The sequence below is a fragment of the Anopheles maculipalpis genome, chromosome X, assembly GCF_943734695.1.
Source record: "Anopheles maculipalpis chromosome X, idAnoMacuDA_375_x, whole genome shotgun sequence".
Lineage (NCBI taxonomy): Eukaryota > Metazoa > Arthropoda > Insecta > Diptera > Culicidae > Anopheles > Anopheles maculipalpis.
Window position 1 is genome coordinate 11,091,799 of NC_064870.1, and position 18,318 is coordinate 11,110,116.

At 42.7% G+C, this 18,318-nt stretch overlaps 2 protein-coding genes across 2 annotated transcripts; one reads left to right on the forward strand and one right to left on the reverse strand.

Moving 5' to 3' along the window:
- The first annotated feature begins 232 nt into the window (after window positions 1-232).
- On the forward strand, window positions 233-15,180 carry LOC126559391 (blood vessel epicardial substance). Its single transcript, XM_050215546.1, has 6 exons — window positions 233-655; window positions 7,975-8,132; window positions 8,525-8,627; window positions 8,759-8,908; window positions 8,985-9,132; window positions 15,106-15,180. Exons 1-6 carry the CDS (start codon window positions 353-355, stop codon window positions 15,171-15,173), a joined length of 930 nt encoding a protein of 309 aa, XP_050071503.1. The 5' UTR covers window positions 233-352; the 3' UTR covers window positions 15,174-15,180.
- On the reverse strand, window positions 2,510-3,671 carry LOC126559240 (transmembrane protein 205). Its single transcript, XM_050215373.1, has 3 exons — window positions 3,418-3,671; window positions 3,099-3,322; window positions 2,510-3,013 (listed from the first exon to the last, which is right to left on the reverse strand). Exons 1-3 carry the CDS (start codon window positions 3,669-3,671, stop codon window positions 2,526-2,528), a joined length of 966 nt encoding a protein of 321 aa, XP_050071330.1. The 3' UTR covers window positions 2,510-2,525.
- Window positions 15,181-18,318: the final 3,138 nt, after the last annotated feature.

Genomic DNA, 18,318 nt, shown 5'->3' on the forward strand with positions numbered 1-18,318 from the left:
AGTAAGCGGTCTAACCAATGGCGGTCACACCGGTGGACACCATCACCATCGGCAACCGGAAAGTCCTGCCGGTGAGATTCCAATCGTTGCAGATGAGGAGGAAACCGTTGTGCCGCAAGTTTCGCGCAGCATCAGTGCAAGTCACGGGCGGGCGTACGAGCGGACAAACGGTGGTGGACAAAGCAATGGTTCCGGGACGTCCGGTCGGAATGGTCACAACGCCAGTAGCAACGGCAATGTAGTAAGCGCTAGCAGTAGCAGCGGGAACGGCGAATCAACTTCCTTCCGGGCGCCAAAAAAAGCACCCCAGGAAGGGAACGGTGTGCATCACGACAATGGGCACACGATCCGGATGCTGATCGACTGGAACTGGCCGAAGTGCTTTAGCTTCGAGCCGAAGGAGCACCTGTACTACCATATCGGGCATGCTCTGTTTCTGGTGGCCTTTCTTGCACCGAACATCCCGTGCGGGTTTCTGTGGTTGCGGTGTGCGGCCATCGCCGGCTGTATATTGATGGTGCTGTGGGGTTGGTTCGTCGCCTGCAGTCTGGACGCGGTCGTCTGGTTCGGTGCATTCCTGCTCGTGAACGCTGTCTACGTGGTGGTGCTGCTCTGCAAGCTGCGCCCGGTTAAGTTCGAGAAGGAGATAGAATCGGTAAGTAAGAACGAGCTTAATGGCTGTGGAAGACCGCCATTTTTTTTTTTAAATACAAACGATGCACGAGGGGTGTGCCTATTTGTGTCCCGTAAATCCAATACAGATTAGATTTCCGATGTAGATTGTGCGCTTGTGGTGCGAGTGTATAACGGAATGTCGGTTACACGCGACTTAACAACAAGTTCGTTTTGTCTGCACCTGTTTGACTTGTATATTTGTTCTTTTTGTTTGGCACAATATCTTCAGTAGGACTTGGTCCAGCTTGGACTTGTTTGAACGAATTTGTACGTACGCTCAATAGTCACTCAGTCGATTTTACGTCTATGTGGACCTGAGATACTTTAAAAGATGCGGAATAATGATACAAGTAACCTCCTCTCGAACGCAGCTAAGAAGGTTTCGTTAGTTTTATCATAGCTGTGTATTTTATTTATTTTAAGTATGACGGCTTAGGCCGTACTGTCAATCATACTTATTTCGGCAATGAAGCTGTTACTCTACCATTTTGTTCGAATTAGAATTTTGGTTTCGGAACTATCTTTGACAGTTTAAAATTATTTCTTTTAAAAATAGGACGAGTCTGCTTTGTAGACAGTATCCGACACCCCTTCAGTAACTGAATTTTAGCTTATCTCTCTCTCTCTTTCAAAGTATATGTGTTGTTCGTGAAATACGGCCTGCCCGTGTTGGTTCTTTCTGTATTGTATATGGGGTAAATTTTGCCAAGTCAGTTCGCTATCCAATACCTCAACAATCTGATGATTTTCGTGTGAGTAAACCTGCATTTTTTGAGTCTACAGATGTCTTTTAGAAATGACTCAAGGCTAGATGGTAGTAATATGAGTTTGTTTGGCTAATAAAGCAAATGACTTTTCACTTAAACATAGGTACAACTGCAAAAATCATCGGCTCATATTACAGATACATCCAAAGCTAGCCACAGAGACAAGCGCAGCTGATGCAGCCTGAATAATGTGGTTGAGATGAAGAAAAAACAAATTAACAAAGGTACTTAAAAATGTACAGCTAACTGTCAGCTGTCTTTGTTTCGATTTATTATATTGGAACTATTGCAGTTTTATCACGTCCACGTGTGAAGGATATTAGAGGTCTGCGCTTTCCAATTTCCGTATTTGAATAATTAAAATTTTAAATTACTTACTCTAAACACACACCCACTGACATATAGTTGGAATCCAGACAAGTGGTAGTAACTCCTCGGATCTATTTGTACGTTTTTTTATATGAGCAAATCCTAGTCGCTTATCAGCTTTTTTTTGTGCGCCGACACCATACATTTTTTTAATGCCTATATCTAGCTTGCCTTTTCTCTATCGTTCGTTTGACCCCATCCCCATCACGAGGAACATCGCCGTTTTCGGTAGCTTTCTGTCTCCCTCCGTATGGCACTGCTAGTTATGATTGACGCGAACTGATCACAGATTTCGGTTAGAAATGGGGCAAACAATACTGTTATTTCTCTTTACCACTCTTAACGAACCACTCGCCACTCGCTAATGTGTGTGCTAGTGAAGTTCTGTGAACTGAGAAGATGGCTAGGTCAATACATCTTGTCCTATGATCCTAGGTTAAACTACTGGTGTGATAAGCTAGTTAGCTAGCAGCCCTCTCCGTTTAGCAACGTTTTCCTATCTGAGATTTTAAAAGTTTCGCAGAGTGGAGATCAGTAGTGGGAGAGGGATAGTAGTGGCGAGAAATGGTGTCCAGTTGCATCAGATCAGTGCATTCCTTGTTCTGTCTGCATTACCAGTCACCGACTCTTTACAAAACCGTCAAATAAATAATCTTAAACACTAGCGTTGTGGGTTGAATGTTGATGACGAATGGTGACGATCGACGTCCATTTCTATATGGTCACCCGTGTTGCGAGGTACAGTAGATGTACACAGGTGCACGTTAGCGAAACCATGTTGAGGATAGCAGTGGCCATGTGTATCTTGCGGAACTTTTTGTGCGTCGCTTTGTAGTGATGCGAGCGCTCCAGCGATCCATTACCAGCTCCATCAAACTGGCCCACCTCCTGCCCGACGCTAGCCTGTGCCTCAATGCGATGCTTTTCGTGCATCAGGCGCAACATCGGTGGTGCCAGATAGAGGCGTACAAACAGCTCCAGGGCAGCGGTTATGGCTAGTGCAGCTATCTGCAGCAGATCGACCGGATCCCAGTGGGCCAGATTACGGGCGGCTAGTTCAGGCCGTGTACTGCGGCGCAGCTCGACGAAGCTGACCAAGCTGATGGTGCTTAGGCCAGTGCCGAGCGTAAAGTACTTCGGAAACAGTACCTCCTGAATCAGTCCGAATGTGTGGCGAGGTAACGAAAAGTATAAAGCGAGTCCTGTGAAAAAAAAACGAACAAACCATTGTAGAGTAACTCGTACGGATAGTGAATGTAGCTAAACGCGAAGGAATGGATGACCTACCGGAAACGAATGTCATCCATATTTGTGCGCCAAAGTGGATGGTAAAGGAGCCAAGGTAGGCAATCTGTGTCAACGCACTGCCACGGCTGTCACCCACATTCGGCATACACTTCTGGTCGTCATCGCCCTGCCGACTGATCAGATTGGGCCAGAGGGCGACCAGCACCATTGACACCACGATCGCCGATATTGCGTGACTCGGTTGCGTCGTGTTTGTCAGAATCCTACCCAAACAAGAGAAGAGCACTAAGTCAGTAAGATTGTAACGAATGAGGGATGTTCGCTGAGCGAACGAGCAGCAGGATGGTGCGATGCTTACTTGTACAGCTGGGTACGTTGAAGACGGTACGTTTGATCACGCAGACTGTATAGGATCGAGCGTGTAGCACGCGTTGCCGCACCGAGAATATCCTGGTGGATCTGTTCACTTGCCGCATGCTCTGACTGACGGTCACCAACAGGAATCTGCTTACGCGCAGGCTTACCATCGCCCAGCAACTCCACGTCCGCTGGAAGGTTCGGTTTGCTCTGCAACAACGGGGCCGTGTCTACCATACGCTGAAGGCAACACATCGCTTCCAAATACTGTTGAATCCTTGCTGATGTTGACTAGATTCGTACCAATGCTCAGGATTTGCTCCCGAGCTCACAGGAATTGTTTCACACACTGGCACACGAAACGCGACACTACTAAGGCACACGCTGTCGCTAAGGGTAGAGCGTTATTGACTTTTGGGGAGCAGCTGTGCTACTGCCAGCTCGCTTGCAAGGCAAACAGTGTAATGGCTTGGCTGTGTTCGCACACCGATCGTATATATAAGACTTTATTTTCGTGTGCACCTCCGCGCATCGCCGCACCACGCTTCCCGCGCGGGCAGGGAAAATTGGAGCCGGTTCCACGCTGTGCGTCTTTCCAATACATGCAATCGCGACGGAACGGAGGGAACACGATGACACCCGATGAGTGGTTTCGCGCGCACGCCATGAGTTTGCGAATACATACGCAAAACCGCGAATTGGTGCAATTGTGGCATCTCAGCCCACCCCTAAACCACCGTGCACTGTATACGAGTGTGCGATGCGCTCTCACACCAACACCGATGCACCGGCACGCAGAGTTCCGCGGCACTTGATGGCGCGGATGCGACGATGCAGCACCGGTAGTGAGCAGTACAAAAAAAAGATGTTGGATTAAGCCTTATCATGTGTATGTAGCACACAATCCAAGGGATCCAAGGACCGAGGTGAAGCGAAAAGAGAAAAGCGTGCAAATTTCAAATCCCACCCGTTTTTTTTTTTGTTGTTGGGGGGGTTGGGTTTGAGGCCGGGTAGAGTCGACGACGCTTACAGCGCGTCGTAAATAATACCGTGAGCTGTCAAAATCGCCGAACCTAACCGAGAGGCAAGGCAAAAGTCACGAGATAATCGCAGTCCCGTTTCGTCATGCGGGCCGCGGCCGGGATCATCTCGTGCTGCGGAAGCGACGGTGGACGGAAGTACGAGCGGGCGGCGCGGCAGTCGGCCGTATGTGTACATATAACGTCCATAAATGGTAACACGGTGCTCGGTTGCAGTGAGTCTCCGTTTGCATGACGTCGTTGTTTTTTGAGAAATTGATAAATCATCGACTTCGTCCGATAACTGACCAGGGAGATCCTCGCTCGCTGGCTTCGCTGGTGTTGGTTACGTCAAAGTCTGAGCGGTGTGTCCGGCGAAAGACTCTGCGCACGTCACGGTTTGCCCCTAGCGGTGTCTGCACGCAGTAATCGACTTTTAATCCAGCAAAGCCCATCAACAGGGGAAGGTCTCCAAGCGCCATTATTATCCTGTACATATAAAAATACAGCCGAGACACGTGTGATGGGGTTTATTTTTAAAGATCGCGAGGAGAAATTTCCACTCATTGAAGAATATATATTTAGCTTCAATTGCAAGCATGATCATTGGATGCGTACAGCCTATCATTGAGGGGCTTCTAGAAGGCCTTACTTTATCTAAAGCTTCCTTGTTGGAAATCCTAAAAAAAGACGATCCTACATCTGAAGTAGCTGGTTGGAGTATGTGGGATTTCCCGAACAAAATCCCAACCTTTTCTGTTTGTTGAACGCTGTCATTAGCTGCTTGCTGGACATCCCAAAAAAAAAAACTGCCAAGTCTCCGGAATGTCTCAAAAAACCCGCAAGAAAAACAAGCGTTATGGGGTTTCGCGTGGGATGCGCGGACGATCACCGATCATGATGCTGTCGATGGGGTTTGTCACCCCATGAGTGCGTGAGGGACATTGGCTTGGTCGCAGGATAGGCCCAGTGCGCGCGAAACACATCACATTTCACGTATATTGGGCCGTCATGCTAAATATATAACCCACCAGCAAGCAAAAGGTGGCTACGTGACTAACCGCAAGTATGCACTTTGCGCATTGCGAACTGTTGAAACCCCCCCCCCCCTCCACCCCATGCTGCCTAGCGCGTTTTTGTTGTATGTATGAGTGTGCCCAGCGGACCGGGGTTGATTTGCGAAATCCACGTGGGATACGGCTGATGGTGTGGAGTACGCGTGGCAGGCAGGAAGCATTTTGCATGCATGCTCTGGACAACTGCAACGACAACAACAAAAAAGCAACCCTATGCTGCACTGTGGAGTGGAGTTTTCTCTCACACAATCATGGTGTGTTTCTTTTTATTTTTCGTTTTGCCCAAAACCAGTATTTCCAGAAACCCGAATTCTCGGCAAATGTCCGATATCCACTCACTGCTATCCCTGTCTGCTCTTGTTATGCTTTGCGCTTTTTCACGTGATAAGATCTAAAAAAAGAATCCCGCACAACAGTCGGCTGTTGGCGCTTCGGTTGCTTGCCGTCGTTATCACCAGACGCCTATTGGAGCGCACCTGTCAGTTGGCGATTGATTTACGTCCAATATCAAGTGATCAAAGTTAGCGCATCACCTTTTGCTTTCCTCACCCACACCCACAACGTACGCATAAAGTTCTAATGTGACGTGTAACGGGAGCGAACAAAAATGGGCAGTTAGCAACGCACTGTCGCATCAACCTTCACCTGATGGATCGCTTCCTCCAGCCGATGTTACTCCCACTAACCTCGGACACTTCGTCCAACGGAGAATCGAGGTCGTCATACTAGCGAACCCGCTAGACTTTGCGTTATGCCGCAGGAAGGAAGCGTGTGGGACGTCGCTGGGGGTGTAGACTTTGCTGTATATGTGTACACCGCACACCTAGTCCGAGATGCGATTTTGGTACCGTAGGTCGGTTTTTGCACCATGCCGTACGGGGTGGGCAAACATTTATTGCTAGCTCATTGGTTTTACGGTGAAGTGTGGCGATACGGTGGTTGCTTTGATTCCTTTTATTAGTTTCGTGCCCCTTTGCCGGATAACTTCCTTCACCTTCCCGCCGCATGCCTTGACTTTCCCTGACATTACGCTGTTCCCATTGCGCACGTGATTGTCCGTGACGCACTGCTGGGGTGCTTGGTGTTACCACCATACCATAGCAAACGGTGCAAATAATAACATCGAGATGTGCCCGGATCATCAGCATATGTTATGACAGGAGGCGACTAATTGCTGCATCGTTGAGATTTGCTAATCTTTTTTTGTATTGAAAACCCTTGACGATCTGTTAAAACTTTGTCAAGGCAATCGATTGCTACTATTGATTTGGATTGGGCTGATGTATCCTCATCTACCTATACGTTTATGAAGGTGTTGAAACCCCCTTTCGCACGTAGGATTTAATTATTTGAGAGAAAGGAATGGCAGACCAAGACCTCTTGAAGTTGTAATGCCCACAAGGAAGAAGAAAAACTCCTCGCTAGTCCTACTGGACAGGTATACAGGTATATAAAACGCTATATCGCTCAATGGCACCTAATCAACAGCTTCAAACACTTTATTGTAGTGTGTTGTACAAAACAAGTTGTAAACGGGCTTGATTCCACCTAATTCACTTGTTTATAGGACAATTTGAAGTTTTATAGACACTTTCAGGCCGGCCCGATGGTAAGGCGACAGCGGCGCAGATACAGAAGGGACGGGGTCCAAATCCCATCCGGACCGTTACCCCGTATTGAGGACTTGACTGACTAACTATCTTATTAGCAAGTCAAGTAGGCCAAGCTAAGGAGAGAAGACACTTTGAGACAGACATCTTATTAACTAGGAATGTCGATACACGGGGATGCGCTGTAATCAAAAAGAATAATTAGGTATGGCGGTGTGGCCTGGTGCTGGTATAATGGTGGTGTTCTTCATACGATAGAACCTTAACTAGGATAAAACTGTGTTGAGGAAAGCAGTAATAACAGGCCAACCTAAATCAGAAAGAGAAGCAAAGCAATATCCCTCTGTCTAAGTGGAAGGCATAAAAAGATTGAACTACAGCCCGTCGGGACCTGGCACGTATACTTCGCAGTACGATGATAAGCTCCCCCATTGTAGCGGTTGATTCAGTGTTCTTCATTTTCCTCTCGAATTAAGCACGGAGGATTTCGTCAGTTTTGGAGAGAGTTTAAGTCTTAGATACGTATGCAAGTACTGAGACCCTACATGTTGCAAGCAGTCGTCCCAATTACGTACATCGCTATAGTTATTTTGTATGTAGACGTGACCCCGAATAACAAACCACCGATAGCCTGCATTTTTGGAGCTTAAGGATACTCAAATAGCTCAGCAAACACAAAGCCACTCGTACGTAGTAACAATGAAGTGTGTTAGTGTAACATAATTCTATCTCTTCAGATAATCTAGTCACCGTTGGTAGTAACGCAACCGCCCTGCTACAATCAAATTACCCCCATCCATGTACTTCAACTTGCAAACTAACCACTTTTTTTCTCTCTCTCTACCATCCACAGGTGTACGTTGCCTTGTTTAAGCCGCTGCGCGTGTCGCGCCATCAGTTCAAGAAGGTGCTGAACTGCATGAAGATAGTACGGCCGCTAAAGTACCAGGAAATCTACGTGCAGGAGAAAATAACCAAAGTCGACAGTTTGTCCCTTGTGCTGTCGGGAAAGTAAGTGTGCGTTACCGCGGCCCAACGCGCCGGTCTGTTCTGGTCTGGTTCGGCGTGATAAGCACGCACCTAAGCATGCATGCCTCACTGATGCACACGGGTTTGATGACGGGTTCTCCACGAGAGACACAGCACCTATTGCGAGCTATGATGACCCGTACGGCCGAGGGGGGAAAACGGCAGTCAGCAAACTGCTTCTTGTTTTTTTTTCTTCTGCTTTTGCTGCTTGCCAATGTCTCGGAGCGTTCCCGGGGAACCCGTTGCAGTGCTGCCAGCAGTAGTAGACCACCACACGGAACGGCCGCAAGCGATGGTTTATGCTTTAAAAAAATCAAATATATTTTTTTTGTTTTGTTTTTAATATCTCAATTCCCATTCTCATTCTCGTACAGATTAGTAGTTTCACAGAATCAAAAAGCGCTTCATATAGTATTCCCCCATCAGTTTCTCGATTCACCCGAATGGTTCGGTGTCTCTACCGATGACTTTTTTCAGGTACATACGCAAACCCTAAACTATCTGTCACACTATGCTCTCTCCTACTTTCTTGTCGGAAAGCAATTGCTCCCATTACTAACCGCTTGGTGGGTACGTATACCCACTTACCCCTCCATCGTCCTTCGCAGGTGTCGATCATGGCGATGGAAGAGTCGCGCGTACTCATCTGGCACCGGGATAAGCTGAAGCTGTCGATCATGGCGGAACCGTTCCTGCAGGCCGTGTTCGATCACATTCTCGGGCGTGATGTGGTGAAGAAGCTGATGCAGGTAACGCAGGTATTGCTACGACGCCCTTCCTTGACAATCCGTTCCATTCTTTATAACCCCCGATGTGTCTGCTGCTTCACCGTAGGTTAGCGAAACGATGGCGCAAAGCAATGGATGTATTGCGTCAGGTTATGGTGATGATTCGGAAGATAAACCGATGCTGGTGATGAAGAGCAAGGCGGCCGATAATGGTGGGCATGGCCTAACGGCCTTGATCAACCGTCAGCTGCAAGGTGAGTCAGTCACGGTCCGTACTTCGCTTTGTACGTTATTGAACCTTTCCCGACCCTTCACCACTTGTTTCCCTCCACCACCCCACAACCCACGTCCAACGGTTCCGGTGTATTACCGGTGTGAGGTACCACCAACAGTAACGATTCTCCATTTTTCCGTGTACATCCAAGAAAGCTTAATTGTTTTGTAGATTAAAAGTACATTGCACTTTCTGCTTCATCCTCTTTTGTAGTACACAAATACTAAATGGTACACGCTTTTTCAGCAAAAAAAAAATTGTACGTGTGTGTGTGTGTGTGTATCTGCGTTATATGGTTTATCGTTCAATGTTGCGTTTGGCTTATGTTATCTCTAGCCCATCACTAAAGATTAGGCGCCTTGCACGTTTCAGACTATTTATACGTGTGTGTTTGTGTAATTTGTGTATATGTTTGTGTGCCGCTAACTGAATGCAAACTATGCACATACCTAACGAGCCGGATTATGTTTTGTTTAAGCATTGATTAAATTCGCAAATTATCAACGAGTTTTTCTTAAATTTCATCCTTTTTTTTTGTCTTTTCATCTGCCCCACTGTGAACGCGCGCGTCGTAGTTGTAAAAGCCTGTGTAAAGCATCAGAACGTTCCCACGAGGACCCAGCATAATACTGTGTAATCGTTTGCACCGATTACTTTCGGTCATTGTTTAACTCGGAAGGCTGTTAGAAATCTTTTAGATTGACGAATTTATTATTATCAATTGTAGGATCATTTGCCAATTATTGCACATCTAAGAAGATTCAGAGATTTCAGAGATTTCATATGTCTGAGACCCAAAGCCACTACTATTTTCATGCAATGTATGCCAAGACCCTAACATTTTCTATTACAAAGTATTATATATTTTTAATTCAGGCAGATTTGTGTGTAAAGTCAACAAGCATTCATTGTGAAACATCAAAATATCCAATTATTGAACACTGTCATATCCTTCGAAATGATATTGAACAGATGATTAGAATAATTGATTTTTTTATAAAAAATAATCATTATTTATCGTAACAACTTACTTTTTATTGTTGAACTGGTGTACATGATGAAATAAAACTTTTTTTTTCGTAATCCAATCAATTCGCTTTGACGAGTGCCGTAGTAAATATTTTCATTGGCATTTAAAAATACGGTAAAGGGTCCTGATTTTGAATGTAATCTTTGTATCTGTAGCAGAAGTGCTCAATATCTAAGGAAAAAATATGTCAGTCATTAATGTGTACTAAACATTAATCAAAAAAGCATTTTAGTGATAGTGTGCAATAATTGGCAACTCTATTAGAAATTGATAAAATTGCGCCACGAGTTAAGTTCTGAACACCGGACGAATTTTGTTCCTCCCACGCCAAGTCACGCCCGAGTACATCTCCAAATTGTTTTATCCAACCTTTCCCCAACCTTTTCAACCTTCCTCATCAGTATTTTTAGCTAGTTTTTCGGATTTTTTTCTCTCTCTCTCTCTCTCTTGCTCTTTTTTCCTATCTTTCCTGTATTTTGTTTCTATTTCGTGTTTGATTTTCTTTATTTTTCACCCACTTACTTTTTTGATTATAGATGAAAATGTTCCCCTTCTGACGGTCGGATCACTGTACTCTGGCAATGCACTGCTGGACAAGGTGTACCACGAATAGGTGGTGTTGCAATGCATGTTTCTGCCCCCCCCCCCCCCCCTCCTCCTCTCCAGGTTCGCCTCTTTGATCGTCTGTTCGTCTTGTGCTTTTCCAAAAAAAAAAAAACGCCCATTACCTTTGGCTTACGAGACAACACAGACATGAAAGAGGCGCCCTAAAGCGAATGGGGGTAAGACAGTGATCAACCAGCGTAAAAATCCTGGAAAAGGAGGTTGAAGATTATTGCGAACCGACAAAAAACGCGGGTGGTGGACCTCGCAAAATCAACGCAAACGCCTGTTTTGATAGTCATATAATGCGCTCGCGCCACTCATGCAAGCATGATTTACCTTTGGCAAAACGGGTAGCATCCATTGTCCAAATATTACGATTAGGTTCACGGAACACGCAGTGAAGCACTGACGGCGCTGAAAGACTGGCCACAACCACGACGGGGCGTCGGGCCCAAGCCCGCCCGGCCGCTCCCTTCCCACTCCTCCCGCTGTTATACTCCCCGGTCCCGGTATATTCGGTCGGCCGTTCGCTAGTGTAGCTGCGGGCGAATTGCATGCCATTTTACGTCTAGTACACCGTTATTATATTATAATACTGCGTAATGTTTAGTTTTCAACTTACTTTCGTTTTGGTTTTTAAAATCTACTTTAACTAAACAAAAACCACCACCAGTTAACCATTAATGTGCGTACATATAGGAACAACGACTGTAAAGCTAACCTAGCTGATATTCTAGCCGGCCAGCAAGCGTGCTGTGCTATAGAGCGGTGGGACTAGCAGGCTTATTTTAACACTTAACTTTAAACCTCTAGGAAGTATGATGGAAAGCAGCAATACAGTGGCATTTTCACGTCATTACACAAACCGTTCAACATGTGCTAAATCAACCGGAGATCATCATTGGTTTTGAAACATGTGACTGACATGCAAACAGGCTGTAACAGATACTTCGATTTTAATTCTTTTTCTTAATCGCTTTCTGTTTAAATTATTTTTTTTAATTCGAGAATTCTTCACCTTTTACTGCACAACATGTATGTGTGCGTGTTTTCCCGTGTTGCAATAGAAAAGCGTTACAACGTTCTGTTTTTGTTTTGCCGACCGCTTTTGTGTATTTGCATGATAATTACATTTCCCGCCAGTTTTCTATTCTTCTCTCTTATCTTCTTTCTAACTTTGTTTGTTTGTTTTCGTTTCTAAAGATAATCTTGTCGTTCTGTTTACTGACTAATCAATTTTATTCAAACAAACAAACCAAATATTTTTCGGTAACAGAACGATTTGCACCACGAATTTCTCCACGTACATAACAATGAACGAACACTTTCTTGCTGCACACATTTCTTCTTCCCCTTTCGTTTCCTTGCCGTTTTCTATCCTAGCCTCCATTCCTCTCTTTTTCTTCACTCTTTTGCTAAAAACAAAACAAAAAATTCTATGATTTCTTACCATTATTACCATCATTGTTACTGCGAATATGTTGTTACCCCTTGCCACAAAAGCTCTCCCACGGATCTCGAAGTATTATTACTGTGGTAAGTTTTCAACAATGTATGTAATTGTTTTGCCTTATGGTTTAGAACTTTTCCGTGCAGTTTTCCTTTTTTATACATTTTTTTTTCTGCTAAACTGCTCTTCAATTAAAAGATTGTTTATAGAAAATGATGGATGGTTTGAAATTATTATTGATTTAACTTTTTTCACGAGATTAAAAGGAATGATAAATTATTGAACGATTAAAAGCAAACCAATTTTCTCCCCATTTGTTGTTAGCTACTTGTTCGTTTAAAAAGCAACGAGCGAGAACGGGCTTTCTGTTTTGCTTAGGCAGCGGTTTACATACGCTGGGCACTCGGTAGAAATAGCTACTGAAAACAAAAAGAACAACGAACATTGTGTTGCGTATTGGACGGTACAATTAATCTGTTTTTGTTTTCCTCGAATGTATTAGAGCCAACTGACTTGTGTCTCTAAACAACAACAAAAAAACGACATTCTTTTTCTGCCTGAACGCCTGACTGCTGGTAATTGTTCCATTTTCCAAAGTGCTCCCGGTAGGAAAGACAACACAAAAGCATACCATTATTTTTTATCTTATTTGTTTTGTTTATTTTCTTTTGCGTTTTGTTTGCTAGTGGATAAGTTCTTTATTGTTTTGTTTTTTTTATTAAAGTATCATACAACCGAACCTACCTTCGGTTCAACGTGTGTGCGCGCGCGTATTCTCTTCACACAACGCTACACAACGAAATCGCAAGACTTTAAGACAGAAAATCCTAGCGAAATATTTCTAGCTGTATATTAAGCGAAATAAGCAAGCAACAGCAATACAAGTAAAGGTAATCATTAGCAGTTGGAAAGAAACATGATATTAAAAGCGCGTAAATTTGCTATATTTATGCATTTAACTTCAAGTAAAAAAAATATAATAAATATAACAAACAAATTCGGGTTAACCACGAATACGAACGACGCAACGAATCGAGAGCGAAATTAAAATTAAAAATAAAATAAAAATTGAAAAGAAAATCCTTCCTCGCTAATCATCTCCATCTTCCTGTGTGCGTTTTGTGGAGTATGGCACCCGTCTGGGATTTAGTTTACCAAGTTATGTGTTATTTAATTTCCCCAATCGTCATATTAATATGTATATGTAATTTGTATGTGCGTGAATGTGTGCATTTTGTTTTATTAAAAAAAACAGACGCTCCGCAATGAGACATACAACAAAAGTAACAAATGAATAAACAAAAACAAAACGTACGAAAGCGGGGGATACAAACGGAAATAAATCTAATTGTATAACAAACTAGTAAAGTGTTTTTGTTCTGTTATGAATTTGTTTGTTGCTTTATGTTTTATTTGGTGGTTTGTTTTTTCTCTCTCTTTCTCTCTCGCTATTACTTTTAACTTTGTGTTTGTTTGATTCATTTCATTGAATGTTCTGTGGCAATGTTTATGTTTTTGTTTTGATGTTATGCTTCTACATGGGTGAAAGAGTGACAGAGAAAAAAAAGTCAATAAAAGAGATACAGAGATGGACAACAGTACAAGAACCTTTGATTAGACACTAGCACGTTTGAAAGCAAAGAGCGAGTGTTTTGCTCTCTGTTTTGCTTAGGCAGTGCCTTACATACACTCGGCACTCGGTAAAACAAATATTGGATAAAATAATTATTATGATGCCGATTTTCTATGAATTAACTTAGCTTTTTATTTTACTAAATTTAGTTGAAAAGTTTAGGGAAATCGATCATATCATTGGATCAATCCAGAAATCGATTATTCGAGCCCTTGTTTACCATTGTAATAAAATTATGACCGAAACATATGAGGATTTTTTTTTAAATTTATTTATAATTAATTATGACGGTACAATGCCGTATTGTCAACATCTTTTGTGATGACTAAATTAAATAAAAATAATGCTAAAGCATTAATAATTAGTCTCTTTTTTTGTTCCGGTGGAACAGTCCGGCCGTAATGCTTACTACTCATTTACATATAAAAATTTCTTTCACATTTGTGTTCATTTTCCCCCCGAACCGTCCCCGGCACCTTATACCGGGTGTGCTCGGTAATCCACGACTTTCAACTTTAAACAAAATTGTTTTTAATAGTTTCTGCTATTAATAGTTTAATAAGTATCTGCTCTTTACTTTCTTTCGCCTTAAGCATGGGCCAAGAAAGATGATAAAATTAGTCAGCATTATTTAACTTTTTTTTTGGTTAAAAACCATACATAACATAACGAAAAAAAAAAACATTTGATTAAAAGTAATGTCTTATTCTATTGTCCATCGGTTTAAGTAAAGCTGTTGATTGGCATCATCACGCTCATATTGTGTCGTTTCGAATTTATTTAATGTTGACTGAACTTAATTAATAACCAGTTGCTTATTATTTATTGTGTTATTTCCTGTTTGAATGTTATCTCCATCTCTCTGTTCAAGATATATTTACCTATCGTGCACAGATAATGATTCCATGTGGTGTGTGTGTGTGTGTTCTATCTTCTGTAAGGAAAATAATAGTGTGTTCTTTTATCTTCATTTTTTTGTGTACTATTGCCATGTTGATGATTGCCATTTTGTCCAATCCATTTTTGTTTTCTTTCAGTTTGAGTTGAAATATTTTAACTCTATGTGTACACAGTATGTCCCCTTCGATTACTTAAATCATAAAAAAAATAAAATACTTGTTTTTAATCGATCGAAACCACCCTTCTTAGCATCTTAGTAACCATTGATCTGAGCGCCCTCTCGCGGGAAATCATTGTAGATGATGTTTGCTGTTTTCTCTGTAACCTCTTTTAGTAGCAACCGATCATAATGCCTGGCGGCTGGGACGAATCGATGAAACTGACCACGAAACGGCGGTATAGAAGTCGGCCGGATCGAATGTCATCGCACTAGGCATTTACCAGTTTCGGCGTACCGGACGGTGAGGAGGAGGAGAAGAAGATCGGTACTGCTGGCTGGTGGCAAACACTTTCAACACAACCAATTTTGTGATACTATAAATGTTATTATCTGTAAGACGCTGTCTGATGATTAGAGGAGAAGACTAAACGGAAACGAATGAATAGTAGTGTAAAAGAATATGTTAAAAAAAAGGTCAAGATCTCGGCAACGGAATTGTTGGATAGTTGGAAATGGTTTTAGGATTTGACACTGTTGATGGATAAGACTTGGGATTAGCATTTAAAGCTTCGAGTTAAATTACCAGTACGAGTATGGAAGAGCGAGAGAGAGAGAGATGGATATAAAGAACACGGCATTTAACATAAAATACGGATGAACTTCATTCTGCACAGTGGATCCGAAGGTTTAAGGTCCCCAGTTACAGACATTCTCTTAGGTCTTTTTTCTTTCAGTTTGCATATACTCTATCGCCACTATACTTTCTCATGTCATATGGATTTTGTGGATAATATTTTTAAATTCTAAAAACTACACACACAATACATGTATAGAGAGAAAGAGAGAGGAGAGAGAGAGAGAGAGAGAAAGAGAAAATATATCATTTTTACTTACTCAAAACAACTGTCAGAACAAACAAACAAAACAAAAAAAGCCCCAACCATTACTACAATCTCTATTACGTAAACTTAATACAATTTTAAATGACAATACTATTAACGACGCGTTCGTCTTGTGATTGTTTTCCAAAAACTCTACTCTTGATTAAACGTATATTTATATATTTAAACAAAACAAAAATCAGAAGGTAAAAACGTCTATACACGTTAGTGAGGATGGGGTTAGAGTTGGGATGGTGCAAACAGGTACGTTAAAGAGTAGGGAAGAGCAGTAGATAGCTAATGGGAGAGGGAAAATGATTGGATCTGATACCAGATAGGTACAACAGCTGGAAACAAGTTTTAAGGGTCGGTCGGTATGTACTTGATAGGAACTAATTTTCAATTTTTGCAATCGCTTGCCTTACGAATACTATCGAATAATGCAGACAACAAAAACAACCAGCACAGCACAAAAATACTCATTCTAGTCTTCTGCTACGTTAGAGTTATTGTCTGTTTTTAGTTATATAAGCCGGATGGGTAAAGGACTCGAGTAGGCTCTTCCTCTTGAGCAGTATGTGTGCAACGGCGAAAGACTCGAGACTGTCCCCGAGATGGTAAAATTTGTTCGGCACTGTATGAAAAACGTCTAAATGTGGTAACGCGTCGCACAGTGTGTTTTTAGTGTGGTCAAAAGAAATAGGAATAAATTAGAAACAAATATTAGAAACAAAGAAATTTGGTTATAAAAACCCTTTGCTACTCCTCACGAGCACTAAGTTTAACGTCAAGGTTTACTACTCATTTTCGGTAGGTCCACGGTTGAACAATCTGGCCTATATGTTACACGATATTCCTTGGAACATATTCAAAGGAAGATTTGTTTTGAGCATGGACGAAAGGTGCTCCTAACAAATAGCCGAACATGTTTGGTGAGAAAGTCATATGCTCTAATGCTATTTATGATTCACTTTTCATGTTCTCTATTCTGTCTATGAATTCTTCTTCTTGGCTTAACGACCTCTAAGGTCACGCCGGCCAGTGAATGGCTTACTAGACTAGCCGATACCACGTAGTTGGACAGTCAGTCCTCACTACGGGGGGACGGTCCTGATCGGATTTGAACCCCGGTGGTGCCGTTTGAGCATTGGCGCCGATGTCTTCTACACCACTGGCCCACCCCCTGTCTAGGAATTATTTTAAGGAATAATTATCATTTCATTTTTCAAACGAATTTGACCACACCGAAAACGCACTGTGCAATACAAATTGAATAACACAGTCCTTGAGTTTAGATAAGAGCATAGAGAAGAATGGAGGAGAGTAAGGTAGGGCGTGTCGTTGGCTCGTAGGAGTAAACTCGCTACGAGCATGGCTTTCGTCTGATGACTCCTGCTTTCCAGTATCTGAAGCTCCAGGAGCTGACAACGAGTTAAGGGTGGTAATGAAAAGTTTTTGCATCCTTTTTACTCGTGTGACCGAGACGGAACCTGAAGGACACTATACGACGCTAGCATATTCCATAAAGGGACTGATATGAGCACAATACAGGGGTTGTAAAACATTAAGGGTCCGTTAGCTCGGAGATTAAGCGCCTGATCAGACCTAGCGTCTTGTAAGCAGAGCTGACTATGTTATGCTCTGTGGCGGGACCAATCTTGACCACACATTTACGCATGGAAAGGTAGGAATTCAGCCAGGACAATAAATCCTGAGAGAAGCCCAGGTTTCTTAGCTTCACTAGTAGTAGGGCATGGCAACTAGTGATGGGAAAAGCGAATCTCAATGGGGATGCGAGTCTTCGAATCCTAATCATTACAAGGATTCGAATCTCAGAATCCGGATACGCCTGGCGGGTGGGTTGAAGAGTTAACGCTAGAAATTATTTTCAGCCATACTGCATACTCATACAACATTTCGTTTCAAATAGATTCCTAGAATAGTCGAAATTAGCAATCTAAAAAAATTAGATTAAATTATCTATCTACTCGGCAAATCAAATTTCTGGTCAATGATGTACAACAAAAAAAATGCTTTGAAAGGTTCAGCATACAGGATAAAATACCGCAGTTTGAGGATACAAAAATACGACAAAAAACAATGATGTTCTACGCTAGTTACCCATCTAATCCGTAAAGAAGCCCAATCGAATTTCAATGGAATCCTACTCAAATCTCAATCGGAAAGAACCCTAGTCGGTTTGGACCGAATGCAGTAGTTTCCGATCGTTCTAATCCCAATGGAATCCGAATCGAATCCCAAACGAATCCTAATCGAATCCCAATCGGATCGAATCCTTCAATTAGTATCCAATCCGATTCGAATCTTCCTATTCTATCCCCAATCTGCCATCATTAATGGCAAACCCCATGCGCACAGTGCGTTTTCGGTGTGCTCTAAATCGGTCGATAAATACAATGACCATTAGTCCTTAAACAGAACAAACGAACATGTTCTGCTTTCTCGTAAGTGTATTGATCCTCTCTGCTCGGCACAAAGCTTCGTA

Bases quoted from the DNA above. Each gene is read 5' to 3' on its own strand.
- LOC126559391 (XM_050215546.1), top strand. From the start codon at position 353: ATGCTGATCGACTGGAACTGGCCGAAGTGCTTTAGCTTCGAGCCGAAG. The intron at 8,133-8,524 runs GTAAGTGTGCGT...ATTCTCGTACAG, and splicing joins TCCCTTGTGCTGTCGGGAAA to ATTAGTAGTTTCACAGAATC. The intron at 8,909-8,984 runs GTATTGCTACGA...GCTTCACCGTAG, and splicing joins AGCTGATGCAGGTAACGCAG to GTTAGCGAAACGATGGCGCA.
- LOC126559240 (XM_050215373.1), bottom strand. From the start codon at position 3,671: ATGTGTTGCCTTCAGCGTATGGTAGACACGGCCCCGTTGTTGCAGAGC. The intron at 3,323-3,417 runs GTAAGCATCGCA...TTGTTTGGGTAG, and splicing joins CAACGTACCCAGCTGTACAA to GATTCTGACAAACACGACGC. The intron at 3,014-3,098 runs GTAGGTCATCCA...TTTTTTTCACAG, and splicing joins ATGGATGACATTCGTTTCCG to GACTCGCTTTATACTTTTCG.